General features: G+C 45.5%; 1 protein-coding gene across 3 annotated transcripts in view; it reads right to left on the bottom strand.

Moving 5' to 3' along the window:
- PIK3C2B (phosphatidylinositol-4-phosphate 3-kinase catalytic subunit type 2 beta) overlaps positions 1-18,975 on the bottom strand; it is a 127,400-nt gene continuing 108,425 nt past the window's right edge. For all 3 annotated transcript variants that reach the window (XM_061632210.1, XM_061632212.1, XM_061632211.1), the window contains 13 exons: positions 18,882-18,974; positions 17,156-17,285; positions 15,004-15,140; positions 14,028-14,197; positions 11,441-11,597; positions 9,050-9,159; positions 8,638-8,839; positions 6,617-6,741; positions 4,909-5,026; positions 3,620-3,701; positions 3,055-3,161; positions 2,807-2,935; positions 1-603 (listed from right to left, as the gene is read on the bottom strand). In XM_061632210.1, the coding sequence (XP_061488194.1) occupies positions 415-603; positions 2,807-2,935; positions 3,055-3,161; positions 3,620-3,701; positions 4,909-5,026; positions 6,617-6,741; positions 8,638-8,839; positions 9,050-9,159; positions 11,441-11,597; positions 14,028-14,197; positions 15,004-15,140; positions 17,156-17,285; positions 18,882-18,974 (1,749 nt within the window). In that variant the 3' untranslated portion in view covers positions 1-414. The remainder of the gene's footprint in view (positions 604-2,806; positions 2,936-3,054; positions 3,162-3,619; positions 3,702-4,908; positions 5,027-6,616; positions 6,742-8,637; positions 8,840-9,049; positions 9,160-11,440; positions 11,598-14,027; positions 14,198-15,003; positions 15,141-17,155; positions 17,286-18,881; position 18,975) is intronic.

Below are 18,975 nucleotides of genomic sequence, written 5' to 3'. Positions count from 1 at the left end.
TAAAGTTCCTTCTCAGCATTTATTCTATGTCCCATATGGACTGAAATAATTTGTTTTGTTTTTAAAAAATTAAAATATCCCGAAGAGGGGAGAAAAAAGCCCTGTCATTTCAACCCTCCCTCGCTGTTTAGTCATTGCTCCCTTGACACAAGGTAAATGTATAAAAAGATCAGTCTATGGCAGCCATTTTAGGTCATACATGAATTTCCTATCATGACTCAAGTCCAAAAATGCTCACTCTCCACATGAAATTAACCCTTCATTTGCAGAGAAACTTTTATATCCATCCTTATTTGCAGGAAACGAAATCCTTTCAGATATACCAGGATAGAACTCCTGGAACATGCACCAATTCCCAGGGACTCCCATGGGGCCAGAGTGGTTTCAAAGACATGATGGCTGCCTTGCTGCTCTTCACATGGTCCCGTGACTCCTAGAGCCTAATTCAAACCAGCCCATCTTCTCCTGTGTCAGATCCAGGTCCCGTAGCCTAATAATGACCTCCCCAAGAAGGATGTTCTCCCAGAAGCCCTCTTCACTCAGGACACTCAGATGCAGTTCCCTCTGGTGGAGGTCTCCTTTAGGAATCCCATCATAGACAAGCTGCAAGATACAGAAAGTTTCAAGATATGAGCCAACATTCACTCCCTCCCCCTCCCTCCCTTTTTAGAAGAGTAGAACAAGTAGCTGCCTAAAACAACAGTCTTTGGCCTCTAAAGCAGGAGTGCTTTTGCCCAGCTAAGACTGGTGCGCCAGCTGCGCCCGTTCCTGGAGATGCCTGATTTGACTACAGTGATGCATGCCTTAGTTACATCCCGTTTAGATTACTGTAACGCGCTCTACATGGGGCTGCCTTTGAAGACTGTTCGGAAACTTAAACTGGTACAAAGAGCTGCAGCCAGAGTGCTAACTGGGGCTGGTTACAGGGACCATACAACCCCCTTGTTACGACAGCTCCACTGGCTGCCAGTTTGTTTCCGGTCACAATTCAAAGTGCTGGTTTTGACCTATAAAGCTCTATACGGCCTAGGTCCAGGCTATTTGTCAGATCGTATCTCCCTATATGAGCCTGCCTGGGTGTTGAGATCCTCAGGAGAGGCCCTTCTCTCAGTCCCAACACCTTCACAAGCGCGATTGGTGGGGACGCGAGATAGGGCCTTCTCGGTGGCTGCCCCCAGGTTCTGGAACTCTCTTCCTAGGGAAGCACGAATGGCCCCTTCCTTGCTATCCTTCCATCAGCAGGCAAAGACTTTTTTATTCCGGCAAGCTTTTGGACTAGAAGATGTTTAAGATAGGGCCTCATAAGGTCTGTTGTATTGTTCTATGGTCCTATTCTTAAAGTTTTAAATTGTCTTAGTATTTTAAGTGTATGTTTTATGTTTTTAATGTTACAAATAGTTTAATTCTATTTTAATTGTATATTTTTGTATATTTTTTACCTATGTGTAGTTTTTATTTGTAAGCCGCCCTGAGTTCCAGTTTTGGAAAAAGGGCGGGGTAAAAATAAAGATTGATTGATTGATTGAAGATCAGATGGCACTTATTCTGTGTAAACCTCAATGATACATGTGTATCTTAACACAGACACCCAAACTGTATATTTTTTTCTAGCATTTAGACTTAGGGCAGGTATCAATCACACACAAAAAACAATGATTAAAACACACCCAGACAGAGCTAATCCTAAGTCTGCAAATATAATTTTTGTGGGAGTAATTCAAGTTTGACAGCAGTCCTGATACAGTTTTAAATATATAAAGGAGGGTGGTTAACCCTTGGCCCAGGTGCATGATCTGTCCCCCGCCCCAGCAATTTTTTCTGGCCTCCTCCAAGACCCCCCCCCCATTTTGACAGTGACACCAAAAAGGAAAAAATAAATAAAAGTAATATAGTGCTGAGGTAGGTGGTTTAACCTTCTTTGCCCAGCCCAGTGCCCTAATGGGGATGCACATCACCCCCTCCACACCCTGTGTGTGTCCTGTGCATATGAGGTAACTACACTCACTGGTGATCTGCAGCTGTCAGAGGGTTGGCTATCAGTGAATGTGGCCCTTGAGCCAAAAACATCCCTGCTTTACATTGTAGTAAACTGTCCATGCTGCAGCTCCATAGGACCCTTAATAGCTTTCAAGAGATGTATCATGGAGAGTCTGTTAATGTGTGCCCTAGTGGGGTGGGGGCATTATCACATTACCTCTATCACATGGCCTTTCCCCAATCAGTTCTTGGATTCCTTTGTCTATACATAGTACAGGTGGGGAAACCCCAGCAGCCTGCAAATTCAAGTGGGCAGGAAAACATTTTGCCCAAGTATAACGTGTTATATAGGCCAGTTTCAGCCCCTACTTACAGACAGGGCTACCTAAAAACATACAACCATTGTCTCTCAGCTAAGCAGCTATAAAGGGAAAAAGTAATGCGAGGGCAAGGTCTGTGACCCAACTTCCCTGTGATGAACTTCACCACACACAATTCTATGCCTTGAATTGTTTAACCCAGAGCTGCATCAGTTTCAAATTCTTTTTACAAATTACTGACATGCTCCAGGGACAATATTATAACTTGAGTAAACCAGCCAGTAATCTGAAGCAAGTGTTTTTGAAATGCATCTGTTGTCTGACCATAACCAGCTAGAGAAGTAGGCAAGAAGCCATCTCAGAAACAAAATATGAGCCTTCCTAGAGTGCCTATATTTTCAATATCTGCCATTCCGCAACTTTATCTCCTTCAACATCTGCCTCCGTCAGGAGGCCTGTCTATCTCTCCCATATCTTAGCCCATTAAAACAAGGGGTTCAGGAGAATACCATTTCATTGTAAGTAGGGTTGCATGTTTTTCGAGCGACTTTGGTTTTTCTCTTGGTAGTTTTCTGGGGATCAGGCAGAAGGTAGATCTTAACATAAGGGTCGGGATCACTACCATCCTGAATAGGCTGCTGAAAAATAGAAATAGAAAGCCAATCCCAGTTGTTAGTTGCTTGCACCACATCAGGTTGCAGAGATTTCAAACGTTTGGTCATGGTCACCACTGGGATAGCCACAGTTCAGCACCTACCAGACCTCGGATATGCATCACCATGATAAAGAGCTTGTTGTTCTTGTAGGAAACGGACAGTTTCACCTCCCCACCCACTTTTCCAACAGGTTGGGACCATGTTGCATCTAGGAAAAAGGAACAGTCAGCAGCGTTGACATGGAAAATCACCTTGCCTACTGGCACAAAAAAAAAAAAGAGGAAAGTTACCACACCCAGAATAGAGGCTTCAGCATATTTCCATAAGGTTCATAGCCCCCATCACACTTTGCCCCATTTTAATGAATACGCTATGCCTCCTTTGCATTGCCCTGTACATGTGTAACATACTTTATGATCAGTTCTGCAGCAACATTCTGAACTTCGTGTCAGTTTTTGACAACCTCACAGCCACCATCAAATAGACAGATTCTTTCATGTGACCAGTGCTTTCATTTTCTTTTTGAAAGAATGAAGTTGGAAGTGTAAGAGTCTTCACTCTAAAGTGGCTGCATGAGAGCATTTCCCTCCTGCAGTAGTGGCCAGTGTGCAGAGGCATAACGCCGAGGCAGATTACTCCCACTGCTTGTGTTCTACAGATAGATACCTGCAGGTTTTGGTGCTGGATTGGTGCCTGCAGCAACTTCATCCCTCGGAAGTGGGTGGAAAAACGTATATACCAGGTCACACTACAATAAAAGCACACCATTAGGCTACAGTTTTATTCCTCCAATAGCAAGTCACCTACTTCTGATCTGCACTCCAACATGACAAAGGGAGTTTGGCTGGGCATGTTGTCTCAACTCAGTATGTATATATGCTAACCACAGAGAATAATGAACTCTCATAATTAAGCTAATTATTTCTTGAGCCTTCAACCATAAAGAATCCTACAATTCCTTTACTTACAGTTGTTACAAATCTTAATAACACATTAGCATAAAGGTTAGAGTTGTTACCCCTGTAATATGAATGGGAGAACCAGGATACTCCAGTTTGCCCACTTAGGAAGGCGGCGGAACTTAAAACACATTCTTGATAGTCCTACCCTCAGCTCAGTCCCCCTTACTATAGCCATCAAGCAAGTCCTCTTGCCTCCTGTGTGCTGAATGCTCTCTGGTAGTGGTTTAAGAAGGTTCCTTCATTTACAGGTAGGCAAGGAAGGGGAATGCTACTCACAAGTTTCCATATGTATTAGCAAAGGGTGGTATTCAATGCTAGTCCTATTAGAGTAGACTCACTGGAGTTAATAAACATGTCTAATGGGTTTATGGTTCAGCTTTATGGGTCCATGCAGTGTCTAAGGAGAAAAGTCTGTACCATAACACAAAACATGTTTGTGACTGGCACAGTATGCAGTTCTCTTTCTGTGACTAAGCTGCTTCTTCTCTGTGTTCCCTGTTCATAACTCCTTTTGGGTGGTATTCAATGCATATCCTACTCAGAGTAGAATCCTTTAAGTTAATAGACATGACTAACTTAGATTCATTAATTTCAATGGGCCTATTCTGAGCAGCACGCAGCTGAATACAACTCAAAGCTTGCTAAAGTAGAATGGCAAAAATGTTTGTAGAATAATTTTAGGGCAGTATTTAACTAAATACTTGTGCCAGTGTAATGGAATTTCTCCCCTCCCCCCGCAAGCACCTTGTGCTGTTCCCAAATACGCTCCAGAGCACTGTGCGAATCCCCACAACAGATTTAGGGGGTACACAGGGAAGGAGAGGGGGACTTCTCCTTGCGCAATGGAATGTTCCACTTAGCACTGTGTTGAATACAACCCCCAGTGTCAGACTGTTGCAGAACTATTTAGATGAAAGTATGATACGCTGCCGTCTCTGCCTACAGATCACCCTTATAGTCTTGCTGATGCTACAGCAATTCCTCCCTCATTACCTCAGCCACCTCTGGAGCTGCATGGATCAGATGCCAGATGTACCCATTCAGTTCTTCTTTCCTCCTCTCAGCCACTGCCTCTCCTCGTGAGCGTCCAATCACAAACCTGCTAGGAAAGCTGGCAAACATGGGGGTGAAGAATGTAAAGAGACAGTTATGCATTAATCCCATCTATCTAAGAAAAGCAACATTTCAACTGAAGCAGAAGAGTTGCCAAATATCCTTGCTCCCTGCTGCAATAGTACCAAGTTAATTTTAAAAAGATTGTTCATGTCACATAGTGGGGGCTGTCAGATGGAACCATCCTGAGCATCTGCACTGTAGCCAGTGTTCTCTGTCCACTGGAGCAAGCGCTCCAATGCAACTGTTGGGCTAGCAGAAACTCATTGCACAACAGATTGCATAATCTATTGTACAACAAAGTTACCAGCAACCTGCTTATGCTTTCTCTTCTGCAACAACATTCTGTTGGTGCAAAACATTTCACCAGCGGAACAAGTATACTGCTAAGTGGCTTTAACTTAGGATTACATTAGATACAACCCACCGCGTTTCAGAGATGAAACTTTCAGTTAGCATGGTGTCATGATGAACACACACACAGACTCGCCCACACAGTATCCAGTTAATCCTGACTTAAACACACAGACAACTCTTAAGACGGGCCTCTTGATATGACAGTCCCCTATATCATACCCACTTTTCCTATGAGAAGGCACCGTTATCTGTCTGAGCAGAAAGAGCCATCTACAAGAAGGCACCATTATCTGTCTAAGCAGAGAGGCCTCCGTGAGACATGTGCTTTAACACATGGTGTGTTAACTATTTATACTATCTCTGCCAAAGTATAAATATGAATAATTCTGGAACCGTCTCTTTGCAGTGTTAATGTCAGCTAAGAAACAATCTAGCCTTATAGACCATGCACCTAACTAAGGTTGCTGACTTGTTGCCTGTAGGTGTCATTTCCACGAAGAATGAACCTGAAGTGGCTTCACTTGGGACCCTCTAACCCTACATTCTCCATATACCTCTAATTCTGATACACATCATCATGTACCTCAAGTTATTAAGCCTCAAATTCATCCCAGTTCTAGTCACTGACCAGCAGGAATAAAAAGCTTACTGACATGGTGCTTCCTGCTGAAAGGGCTGTGATGAAAAGCTTTACTGAGGTGGGATAAGGTGGGATACAAGCATCCTACTGCATGTTAAAAAGCAAGGGTCTTCTTCCTTGTGCTAAAGGGTACTAACTATGGGGAAAGCAAATCTTGGTCTGACTGTAAACTAAAGGGTGCTTCAGAACCAGTTTACTCTGTTCACCACTTGCATCCCAAGCTTCAACACCAAAATATGATAGTGCAGAATTCAGCAGAGGTTTTAATTTAGAGGGAGGTATATATCACTGATGTTGAGCAAGTAGTTTCAGATTACTCAAGAATGAAAACTAAGCCAGCCCCATGATGGAGAAGAGAAGAAAACCTGCTAGGTCACTAGCTAATCTGGCCAAGGGGAGGAGAGACTCTTTCAGTTAGATCCCAAGTATGAGCAAAATCCAAGCACCAAGCCTTTCCAGGGGGAAAATACGGGAAAGCATAAACAAGTACCCAGGAAACAGAAGTTTAAATGAACACATAACTTCAAAAGTTTGCCCTTGTTCCAGAAAATGCAGAGCAGAGAAAGGGCTTGTAAAGCAAATGGGGCTAACCTAGGAAGATGTGAAGAGGGGAAGATGAGGCGCAGTTTGTTGTGCAGCTCCTGGAACTCTTCAAAGGTACGCTGGATGTAGGTGACCTCAGAGGGATTCTCTCGTTTCACTTTCACAATGTATATCTGCAAGGCAGGGAGGGAAGTAGTTCTTATGGTTTATTTATTTTATTTATTTATTTATTTATTAAATTTATATACCGCCCGACTAGCAATAGCTCTCTGGGCGGTGAACATAAAACAGCATAAAAATACAATAAATAACAAAACAATACTAAAATACAAGCAACAATCCAACACAATAAACATTTTTAAAATTAAATCAGTGTAACTTAAAATGCTTCAGAGAATAGGAAGGTTTTGACCTGGCGCCGGAAGGAGAGCAGAGTCGGCGCCAGGCGTACTTCCTCAGGGAGACTGTTCCATAGTTCGGGGGCAACCACTGAGAAGGCCCTAGATCTTGTCATCACCCTCCGGGCCTCCCTGTGAGTTGGAACCCGGAGGAGGGCCTTCGTAGCAGAACGTAGTGCACGGGCCGGTTCATATCGGAAGAGGCGTTCCGCAAGGTATCGTGGTCCCGCACCGTATAAGGCTTTATAGGCTTTATACCAACACTTTGAATCTAGCCCGGAAACATATTGGCAACCAGTGCAAGCTGGCAAGAACAGGTGTTATATGCTCGGACCGCTTGGTCCTTGTCAGCAATCTGGCCGCCGCATTTTGCACTAGTTGTAGCTTCCGAACTGTCTTCAAAGGTAGCCCTACGTAAAGCACATTACAGTAATCCAAACGTGAGGTTACCAGAGCATGTACCACTGATGTAAGGTCCTCTTTACTCAAATAGGGACGTAGCTGGGCTACCAACCGAAGTTGGTAAAACGCATTCCTAACCACCGAGGCTACTTGAGCCTCAAGTGAGAGGGAAGAGTCTAAAGACTCCCAGACTATGAACCCGGTCCTTTAGGGGGAGTGTAACCCCGTCCAGGACAGGGTATATATCCACCATCCGATCAGAGAACCCGTCCACCAACAGCATCTCAGTCTTGTCTGGATTGAGCTTCAGTTTGTTAACTCTCATCCAGTCCATTGTCGAGGCCAGGCAACGGTTCAGCAAATCGACAGCCTCACCTGAAGAAGATGAAAAGGAGAAGTAGAGCTGCGTGTCATCAGCATACTGATGACAACGCACTCCAAAACTCCTGATGACCTCTCCCAACGGCTTCATGTAGATATTAAAAAGCAGGGGGGACAAAACTGACCCCTGCGGGACCCCATATTGGAGAGCCCGCGGTGTCGAGCAATGTTCCCCAAGCACTACCTTCTGGAGACGACCCGCCAAGTAGGAGCGGAACCACTGCCAAGCAGTACCTCCAACTCCCAACTCCGCGAGCCTCTCCAGAAGGATACCATGGTCGATGGTATCAAAAGCCGCTGAGAGATCAAGGAGAATCAACAGAGTTACACTCCCTCTGTCTCTTTCCCGACATAGGTCATCGTACAGGGCGACCAAGGCTGTCTCAGTGCCAAAACCGGGCCTAAAACCCGATTGAAATGGATCTAGATAATCAGTTTCATCCAATAGCGCCTGGAGCTGGCCAGCAACCACCCGTTCCAAGACCTTGCCCAGGAATGGAACATTCGCCACTGGCCTGTAGCTGTTAAAATTGTCTGGGTCCAAGGAAGGCTTTTTCAGGAGTGGTCTCACCACTGCCTCTTTCAGACAGCCCGGGACCACTCCCTCTCGTAAAGAGGCATTTATCACTTCCTTGGCCCAGCTACCTGTTCCATTCCTACTAGTTTTTATCAGCCAGGAGGGGCAAGGATCCAGTACCGAAGTGGTTGCACGTACCTGTCCAAGCACCTTGTCCACGTCCTGCACTTTCTGGAGATGCTGCTCCATGTATGATACAAGCTGTCCCTTGCTTTAAACCCATTTCAGGACAGTCTTATGCTAGCTTCTCTAACACTGCCTCCACCCCACTACCCACTTATTGTACCAAAATGGCCATAGAAGAGACTCACAAAGCCCTTGCTGGGATTGAAGACTTTTTCATGACGGCAGAGGAAGACGTCAAGGATCCGGCTGGACGTCTTGATCGTATGCACACGGGGGGCAAAAGAGAGCACTGGCCGGGAGTCTGAGGCTGTGAATTTCATCTGTGCCAGATTGTGAATGAAGAAGTTGAGCTTCGTGGCCACACTGCCTAGGCTGGACTCTATCAACCTGCACCAAAGGATAAAACATCTACCTAGTGGATTGACATAGAATTGGCTGCTCTACCCCCAAGGTTTCAGAGGCCATGGCAGACCTCTCACAGAGGACCCTGAAGGCCAAGATCTCCCTATTTCTCTGTGGGAGTAGCTTTAAGATAGCAAGATGGTTGGGGTGGGTGAGTTCCCTTTTCATCTCTCCAGCCATCAGGCTTCCCCTTACCTGGTGAAATAGGTGGTAGCATCTGCCTCAGAGTCCCGTGGTCTCAGTGCATCATAAACATACTTTAGGTCTTCAAGGTCAGAGAGCTCAGGGATCCCACAGGAGAGCATCTGGACACCAAAGAGGTCACAAATTAGCACCAGAAAACAAAGAAGTGCAAAACCTCTAAACTCGAGCTGTGGGAATTCTATGGATTCTGGAATGCACTACATGCTAATTGGATTTCCTGAGAACTGTAGCTTTCTGTTTAAAACAAAAAAGGCAAGTTTCTTTCACTTGTGGTCATGACATATGTGCAAACAGTGTCTGCTGCAGTCTTAGGAACAGAGCCTTGAGCAATGCAATAGTTGGAGATGGGCCTTCATGCTTTCTGTTTTCCAAGTTCCTGTCTTGTGTTGTTATCCTAGCAGTTGGTGGAGAGAGCGCTACATTTATTACTTACCGTATATTCCGGCGTATAAGACGACTTTTTAACCCAGGAAAATCTTCACAAAAGTTGGGGGTCGTCTTATACGCCGGGTGTCGTCTTATACGCCGGAATATAGTACCGTATTTCTCCTGCTTGCAGCCTGGCCCGGCGTCCCCTCCCCTGAGGGGAATCCCCATTGCTCCTCCGTCCCTGCCATCTCCTGCGTGGCCTCCTCCGCCGCAAAATGGCGGCCGGGGCGGGGAGCAGCAGCAGCAGCCTCCCCGCGTCCTTCTCCTCCGTGGCGGCCTCGCCTGCGCCGCCTCCCGCCGCCGCTGCTGCTCCTCCGCCCGCGGCTGCTCAGGCGAGCGACGGGGCCGCGGCGGCGGTGGCTGCTCCTCCTCAGGCGGCCAACGGCGGGCCGCTTTCGTTCTCGCCGCCGCAGGCCGCGCCGGCGCCTCCGCTGACGCACAACCACCGGGCGGCAGCAGCAGCAGCAGCAGCCTCCCCGCGTCCTTCTCCTCCGTGGCGGCCTCGCCTGCGCCGCCTCCCGCCGCTGCTGCTGCTCCTCCGCCCGCGGCTGCTCAGGCGAGCGACGGGGCCGCGGCCACGGCGGCTGCTCCTCCTCGGGCGGCCAACGGCGGGCCGCTTTCGCTGCTCTTGCCGCCGCAGGCCGCGCCGGCACCTCCGCTGACGCACAACCACCGGGCGGCGGCAGCAGCAGCGGGAGGCGGCGGAGGCGGGAACCCGCTGCCGACAGCTGCCCCTCCGGCCTCCTCCTCGGCGCCCTCCACCGCCGCCGCTGCCTCCGGCCTGCTGGCGCCGCGGGAGCCGGCCTACAACTGGCAGGCGACGAAGCCGACGGTGCAGGAGCGCTTCGCCTTCCTCTTCAAGAACGAGGTGCTCAGCGACATCCACTTCTTGGTGGGCAAAGGTCGGTGCGGGCTATGGGGCGAGGGGGCGCTGGCCACGCAGGGAAGAAAGGGGAGAGGGACGCTGGCTTTTTAAACGGGGATCAGGGTCTTTCTTGCGGCTGGGGGCAGGTTGCTATGGGGGCAAGCGGGTTGAAGAGTTGTGGCTGTGGTTGGGGGGCTGTTATTCCGGCGTATAAGATGACTTTTTAACCCAGGAAAATCTTCTCAAAAGTTGGGGGTCGTCTTATACGCCCAGTCGTCTTATACGCCGGAATATACGGTATTCTTTCTGGAACTGGTTGCTCTTGGTGTAAAAAAGTGAACGTTTTTGAGGGCACTATAAGATGACAAAATCATGCCTGCAGGGCAGTGAGGATGGCAAACTATGTTTGTTAACTAACATAAGCTATAGTTTGTTGGTAGCTTACTGATCTTACCTATGGTTCAGCTTTACGTGTGAACCCAGACATTAGCCTGGTTCACACAACACATGAAGCCAAACCTTAGCTTAGCAAGACTGCACAAACATGCAGGCTCCCAGTTAAAGCTTGTGGGTAGTGAGGAGAGAACTTAACTACTGGCGCGGCAGTAAAAAGGATTGGGGAGGAACAAAGCAGCTAGGAGTTCCTCTCTGAGAGTCTACACATTTGCACGGTCTCATTAAGCCAAGGTGTGACTTAGAGTATCATATGAACCAGGCTACTGTCTGCAAAAGGGATGCTATTAACTGGAAAGTTATGGTTGCCCTAACAAAGACAAATGTTTAACTTATGCCTCTTCCTGATTTGGAAGCGAAGAAGGTCTAGACGATTCACAAAGGATACAGACTGAGAATACTCTGTTATAGAGGAATTACAGGCTTGGAAGAGAGAGGGCAGTTCATCAAGTCACAGTCGTCTGACTTTCATCATTTCTTCTCTCTCTCCCCATGCAACCCTCCCAAACTCTAGCGAAGTTCAGATGGAAATCCTATAGCTGAGGGCTTCAGTAAGAGTTATGGTGTATTATCTAGAGAAATGCACTGCTAGTGGAGACCATGGGTAACAGGGAGGTGGAAAGTGGGTGTCTCACCAGGCCTAAAAGGTTGAGGAAGAGATGGGTATGCTTGCGGATCAGGTTGTAGGCCTGGCAACAGAGATCCACAAAGTCATGGAAGCGACTGGAGGGCTTGTCACCACCGTTGATGACATAAGCCATGTCTGATGTGAAGACAAACGGAGCCCGGTCCCTGTATAGAAGAAATGTGCAAAAATCACAATGTTGTGGCTAATCCCAGGGACAAAATAATCACTCTGCTTTCATTTTCAACCACACCTCAATCCATCCAGAGAGTGCTAGGTCCTATTAGATTCCCACACATCACATTATCCTGAAGGACTTTGGAACAATGACTATGTAATAATCACAGGGAAAATCCTGAACACATTTGACAGATAAAATAAGTGCATGTTGTGATAAGTATAAAGTGTGTTGCTTTTGCAGGGTGCTCAAATTGTGTAGATGTGTGACTTTGTGTAAATGATGGTTGTTGTTTGGGAAGGGTGAAATGTAGTTAGTGAAGCAAGGAAAACAAGCTAAAATAGACAGATGTCAGGAAACAGGTGCGACAGAGACAGTTGTGGTTAGGTTCCACTCTGTCTGCCAACAATGAAGAAGAACATACCAAAGGGGGAGGGAGATATACCATATATGGGTAATAATAAATATGAGTATGGGGGAGCTAAAATATGAGTAGTGGGAGATGTAAACAGAGGCGGGACTTCCTATAACATGAATAGGCGGCACGGATAGGCTGTAAACCCTGAAGTACTCGACCAATGAGGAAACAGGGGAGGGAACGAAGCGTCAGGCTATAGGATAAAAGAACTATACCAATGTCACTTGGGTGTGCCTACCTTGTGGACACCCACTCTTGCAAGAACGTATAATAAAGCTTTAATACTGCTTCACAAGTGCCTCTGTTGTGGGTCTCTCTTGAAGAACCTTTGTTTCTAACAATGTGTTTTACATTCACTGAAAGGACTTCAAAATGTGGGAGCAGACAAGTCAAATGCTACTGGTAACCTGTTCTGCCAAAAAAAATTATTTTGGAACAGGCCAGGCCAGACAACATGATTACATTCAGAAATAATTTATTAGAACCTTTAAGAAAATACTAAAATGTTTGGAATTTCAAAACCAATAGTCAGATTCCATTCCCAGGTAACCAGACAATGTTGTGGTCCCCAACAAATGTACATGTGGCAGGTAAAATCTTGTTTGTGTGTGGGGGAGGGACGACAAAATTCTCTATACACTAACAACACATGTCATGATTAAAAAGCTACTGCTAGAGAGAATGCTTTAGTGCATCCTTGCAAACAGATATCACCCAACATCATCAGCCAGATCTCTCTGTCAGATTCCCAATAAGGTATCTGTTCCATAACAATAAGATGAGCTGGAGATTTTAAATTGTTTCACAACAGAGCATATGCTTAGTTGTATAATAATAAATTTTACTCTCCAGAATTGGCAATGCGTTTTACACTTTATTTTTCTGTTCTCTCTTTCTTTGATTAGTTTTTATATGCTTTAATGGAATGTTATTGAATTTATTTTTCATTGAATCCCTGTTGAGAACTTTCCATTTGCTAGACATTCTGATTGTGAAAAATATTAAAATGCAGGGAGGAACAAGCAAAGCCCAAGCACTTAATTAAATTGTGTAATATAAATTATTTTCTTTGTACAGTCACAGCCCCTCTCTGCTGAGTTCTACAGCTCCAAGGCTTGTTCTTGAGCACCAACTAGGGGTGTGCACTTGAACTGTTTTAGTTTAGTTTTCCATTTAGTTTCTAAAGGCCATCCATTTTAATTTTATCTTCATTTCATTTACTTTAATTTTGTTTCCCATTAGCTTTAGTCTCACTTTTATTTTGACACTGATTTCAGTGGAGACCCAGATTACTGATGCTAATAACTTTGGTGTTTTCCATCTGTGGCATTTAGGTGTTGTGCTACAGAGAAGCCCTATTTTATAAGCAATGTTAAGAAGGAACACTTTCTGTAAGACAGATGTGGAAAAACTTTGCCCCTCCAGATGCTGATGAACCATAACTCCCATCATCCCTGGCCATCAGCCATATCTCCTGGGGCTGTTGCGAGTTGAAGGTCAGCAACATCTGGAGGGCCAGAGGTTCCTCACACCTGAAGTTTCCAATTGGTTTAAATGAGACACCGAGCTGCATTTCTCCTCCTCGCAACTACTGTGTTTTCCATGCAAAAATCATGAAATTTGCAGGGCTTCTTCTACCACCTCAGGGTATCAGGACTGCCAAATGGCAGACAGTTTAGACAAAGAACTCCCCCCTCTTTGATTGTTGCAGTCATTGAACTAATGTTTCTTTTATTCAGATTGGAGCATTCACATGCTTTGTCGGTTTCACAGCTCTCTCAGTTGACCCCGTTCTTTGAGTTCCCGGAACATACCTATTTGCAAATATCTCCTATGTAAAGCTAAAACTAAAACAAAAGTGCCCCCATTAGCTTCAGGGTGAAACTAATATGTTTATTAGTTTAGTTTCACATTTGTTTCCAAAAATAATGTAACCCCCTAGCACAAGTAATTCAGTTAGCCATACATGCACAGACTCCCTAGTTGGCTTAAAATGCTCACCTTTTGATGTTGCCAAACATCTGAGCATGGCCCAGAAACCTGCCAAAGTCAATGTGGAACATGTGTCCTGTGGTCTTGAGCATAATGTTGTCATTGTGTCGGTCACAGATTCCCAGGACATAAGTGGCTACACAGCAGCCAGCACATGAATAGATGAAGTTCTCCACTGCCTGGCAGATGAGGACGGATGTTATTACAACAGTCATGTAAAGAGTTCAATGGGAAAGCAATAAAGCCAAACAAAATGCTGGGGGAGAAATAGTTGAAAAGGCTTCTGCAAATCATTGAGAGACATTTTGGATACTGCATTTTCTGTCTAGATATTTAATATACACCATCCTGTTGGAGCTTTGGGGTGTCAGAAAGGTAACTAAAACTTCTGTGAAATAACGCAATCTCTCCCCTTAGCTGTATTTACACCTGACATTCTCCTATATGCCACTTCCTATGCTGTCTTTGTTTGTAGTTAAAATTTATAGCTAGGCTTTTTCAGTACCATGGAAAAGCCTCATCCTAGTCTACCATCCCATATAATTCTGGATAACAAGTCAAAACATTTTTTATTTACATAAGCTTTTAAGGAGGAAAAGCTTGCTTGCTGCTGGTTTACAGTGCATTTTAGCTTGTTAATTTCATGTTTTGGAAAAGTGGCTTTTAGCTTTGTGATCCTCCTTGCGTTTAGAGAATTAAAAGAGGTCAGATTTTAAATATGTAAAATAAAGGTGGCTTCTCTCCAACACATTTTGCTAAGGAAGCAAATAAAAATGTGGACCTGCAAGTTGAGTCAGGTGCACACAGACAAATGCAGACCACAATGTTTTCACACTACTTATGCAATGACTAAAATGACTAGACTCAAAACAGAACACACACTGGCTTTGACATTAGCACAATCCTTGATCATAATTCTGAGAGTTATTTGGCTTTTGATCCTGAAGCAAAGGATGTTATTCTCTCTCTCTTCACCTGCCGTTACCTTCTCATATTCATCCTCCTTGGGGTTGTGCTTCTGTAGCCAGTCTGCCAGGGGACGATCCTTGAAGGAGCCTGTCACCCCATGCTCCACCTGGATCTTTCGCAGGGTCTCTGCATTAGGGATCATCTCTACCATCCCTGTAGCACACAGTAAATGACTATAAGAATGGCTAGTGAAGGCCTCTTTTCTCTTCCCCCCCCCAACTCTCTGTTGGAAGTGGGGCAAGAGCAACTCCTGTTTTGTTCTTTTGTTTATGTTCCAGAAGGGAGATAGAGTTAGGGTCCTCCAGATGGCTAGGCTTGCCTACCTTTACCTGTGATGCTCTGACTGACTTCCTTCCGTCGTTAGACTGATATGCTTAGGGAAGCTTATGTGCCCCTCCTCCTTCTGCCCTTCCCTTCTTCTTTTCTTCGATTGTCCGAGAGAGAGGAGACACCTTTGACTCTGCTCTCTCCCTCCTGAGCCATGAGGGCAACTCCCAAACCTGGGCATTGTGCCTCCAACTTAGTTAGTTAGAACTAGGTATGCCTTTCCTATCTACTCTGTATTTCTATAAATAAAGTAGCTTTTCTTATTTTACTAAGTCTTAAGTCTCAGTGATCTAAATGCAGGGTAAAAGCCTGCTACTTAGGTAAATGCACACACTGGCACACATGCATCTCAGACCATTGACAATCTCTGCTAACATCTATACAAATTTACATAACACTCTCATATCCAATCAACTGAGAAAGAGCCCAACTTGGGCTGGTATTTTTACTATCCATTTTGAAACATCATTTTCCTCTTGGGTGTAAAATGCACCCTATATTTAAAATAGGTATGGGGAACCTGTGGCCAGGGCTGGTTAGGCACAAGCCTGCCCCGGGCCCCAGCGTTCCCCTTCCATGATTCGTGGCAGGATTGCTGCCACAGATCACATGGCAAGAGCTCCGGAGCCCCCACCGTTCCTTTGCTTCTTCAACCTACCTTTCTCGGCTGTTGTGTGGTTGCGCACGCAGTGCTGCCCTTAACCAAGATGGCGGCTGAGGTTTCCCTAAGGGGCTCAAGCCTCTGCCGCCATTTGGGCTTATGGCAGGGATGTGTGTGCGTAGCACAACAGCCAAGAAAGGTAGGTTGAAGAAGCAAGGGAATGTCAGGGGCTCCAGAGCTGTTGCCATGCGATCCATGGCAGCAACACTGCTGCAAATCACAGAAGGGGAGCAGAGGGGCCCCTGTAGCCCCAGGGGACCTCGGCCAGGGCCCCACCTGGCCGCTCTTTGGAGCTAGCCCTGCCTGTGGCCCTCCACTCCATATTTGCCTGACTTCAGCTTCTATCATCCCTGACACATGCTGGCTGAAGCTGATGGGAATTGGTCCAACATTATCAGGAGGGCCACTAGTTTCCCATGCTTGATTTAGATGTTCAGAAAAGTAACTACCTTCTATGGCTAAGAAGGGAACTATGTTATTGATCTGGTCCAAGGTCCAGGCTGAACTACCTACCTGTTATCCATCCATGTTTTAGAATTATAGAGAGAGACAGGTGTCCTCGAAGGATCCCATTACAGATAAATAATGTTTCTGTCAGTGGCACAATCAACTTACTGAATTATTTACAAGAGAATGTTGCAGTGGGTACTTGCACAGATAGTTTTTGAAATGTCAGCAAATGCATGGTAGCAGCTGCAATCACTAAGAACAGGAGTTTATGTTTTAGAGCAGGTCAGGGAAACCTGTAGCCTTCCAAATGTTGCTGGAGTGCAACTCCCATCAGCCCTAACCAGCATAGCCAATAGTCAGTGATGATGATATTTGTAGTCCAGCAACATCTGGAGGTCCACAGGTTTCTCACCCTTCCTTGAGAGGCATCTGGCTCTGACCACCACGTACTGAGGGCTTACAGTCACCTGACTATCTGCTGTAGGGAGATGGACTAGAAAATTAATTCTAACCCTTTGGTCTGATTCAGCAAGGCAGTTTTTAAAAAATGTTCTTAGTCTTCATCCAGAGAGGTGATATAGGTCCTTGGATATCTATCCCAGTCCTGAAATCATTGCTCCATCAGATTCCTCACACAACCACATACCAGCTTAACAACAACATAATGGCTATTGAGCAAGAGGAACTGACAAGGAACAGAAAAACATTTCATACTTGGATCCAAACTTACCCCGACCACGGCCTGTGGAAAAACAACGGAATATGACCATGCGCATGTCTAAATCTTCTTGCACCCAGATCTTGTTCATTATGCGGATCATCTGCAAAGTTAGCATGTCCTGCCGGAGATCATCTCCACACTGCAATTTTAAAAGAGCACAGGATAAGGTAAGAGGTTTAAAAGCTTTGCAGCATTTGATCATTTGGAGGAAGCCACGAAAGATATTTCTTGCATGCAACTCATAGAATACATTTAAGTGCATGCAACTTATAGAATGCCTTCTTAATTTTGAAAAGGGCACCAGCATCAACTTAGCCCCAGAATTACACATGCTTACTCTCTTAGAGCTGCCTTATTATGAGTGGGATGGACTGATATGCTGAGACAGAGGGCAGTTTTTAGAGAGACAACAATCACACAGTGTGTGAGGGCCGAGTGTCTGATCACCTGAACTACTAGACATATTGTGTACAGAGATTATGGGAACAGATAGCAGAGACCAGGGAACAATCCTTATCCGGCAGGAGTCAACTATCAGAGAGCTTTTTTCTGGATTCCTGAATGGCCACTAAGGGATCAAGAACCAATTCCAAGCACTGTCTCATCACCTATGTGCCATATTGATTCTAGCTTAGAAGCAAAGCCTTGATCTGCCCTTTTAGCAAAACAGTGGGAACTACAGGGCAATCCGACTAATGCTCCAGGGTACCCGTTATTTCATCTCCAATGCCAGCCATAATCAAATTCTCAATTATCCAGTAGTCGACACTTTGGTGGCAAAATGGATCCCACCCTAACCATGGCCATTTTAAGGCTTTTATAGACTTTGCTAAATTTCTGGGGTCTACCAGTTAAGTCTATAGTCTTTCAGCTTCTCAATGTCTCTCTCAAACTGTTCTGCTGAGGTACAAGCAAGCTTCTAAGTGACAGGCTAGCTGTAAAGTGTGTGGTAGTGCTAGAAATCATATCCCTGCTTCCAGAACCTTTCATTTAAGAGTGAGGAAGTGCTGGCCTGGATTCCCAGAGGTTCTGAAGCTCTCTGGAAGGAGAGTTCATTCCTGACACACCAGATGCTGAAGAACTATTGCTTGGCAGGCAGGACCTGCTATACTTTTTCTAGTTCCTTTTCAAAGCTAGAAGGAAAGGGAGTAAGAGGGACTAGGAAGGGAGGTTAAGAGTTAAGAGGCTCGCTAGACCAGTAACAGGGAATCTTTCCGGCTCTGTGGGCCAGATCCTCATCAGATCCTAGGCTTGTCGGCCAAATTTGACCCACTGTCAATCATCTGACATAAGGAGATTAGGCACTTTAAAGTCACAAAGTCAGGACTTCAAAGCACCACACAGGCCTTGCAAAGTGCCTTGCACTATGCTTTAAAGAGCCTGAGGCTTCAGCTTTACCACCCATTAGCCGATGGGTGGTAGATCCAAAACCTGCTTCCCCTTGCCAGTGCACAATCAAAAGCACACTTTAAGGCTGCTAGACTTTGAAGCTCATTAATGCTTTTCTTCCATAGGCGCAGTTTCTCAAACCTACTTGCCACAGACTAAAAATTGTAATCAAGATTTTTTTAAAATCTTGATGGGTCTTGAAAGGCAGAAGAGCAACTCATAAGATACTGCTTGAACACCAGCAGCCTGCAAGCTAGATGAGGGGGTATTTAGGTTTGTTCAGAAACATCTGGACAAAGAGAAGGAAAGTTGTAGCCATAATCAGGTAAAAAACAACAGGGCTCACCTTAAAAATAACACGGATATTCTCCCCAAGAGGGTCAACATTCTGGAAGGAGAGCTTCAGAGGAACAGCATTGGAGTTGAAATAGGAACAATCC

This window comes from Rhineura floridana, chromosome 6 (genome assembly GCF_030035675.1).
Source record: "Rhineura floridana isolate rRhiFlo1 chromosome 6, rRhiFlo1.hap2, whole genome shotgun sequence".
NCBI lineage: Eukaryota > Metazoa > Chordata > Lepidosauria > Squamata > Rhineuridae > Rhineura > Rhineura floridana.
The sequence above is the reverse complement of the archived record's forward strand: the minus strand, read 5'-3'. Positions and strand labels throughout refer to the sequence as shown.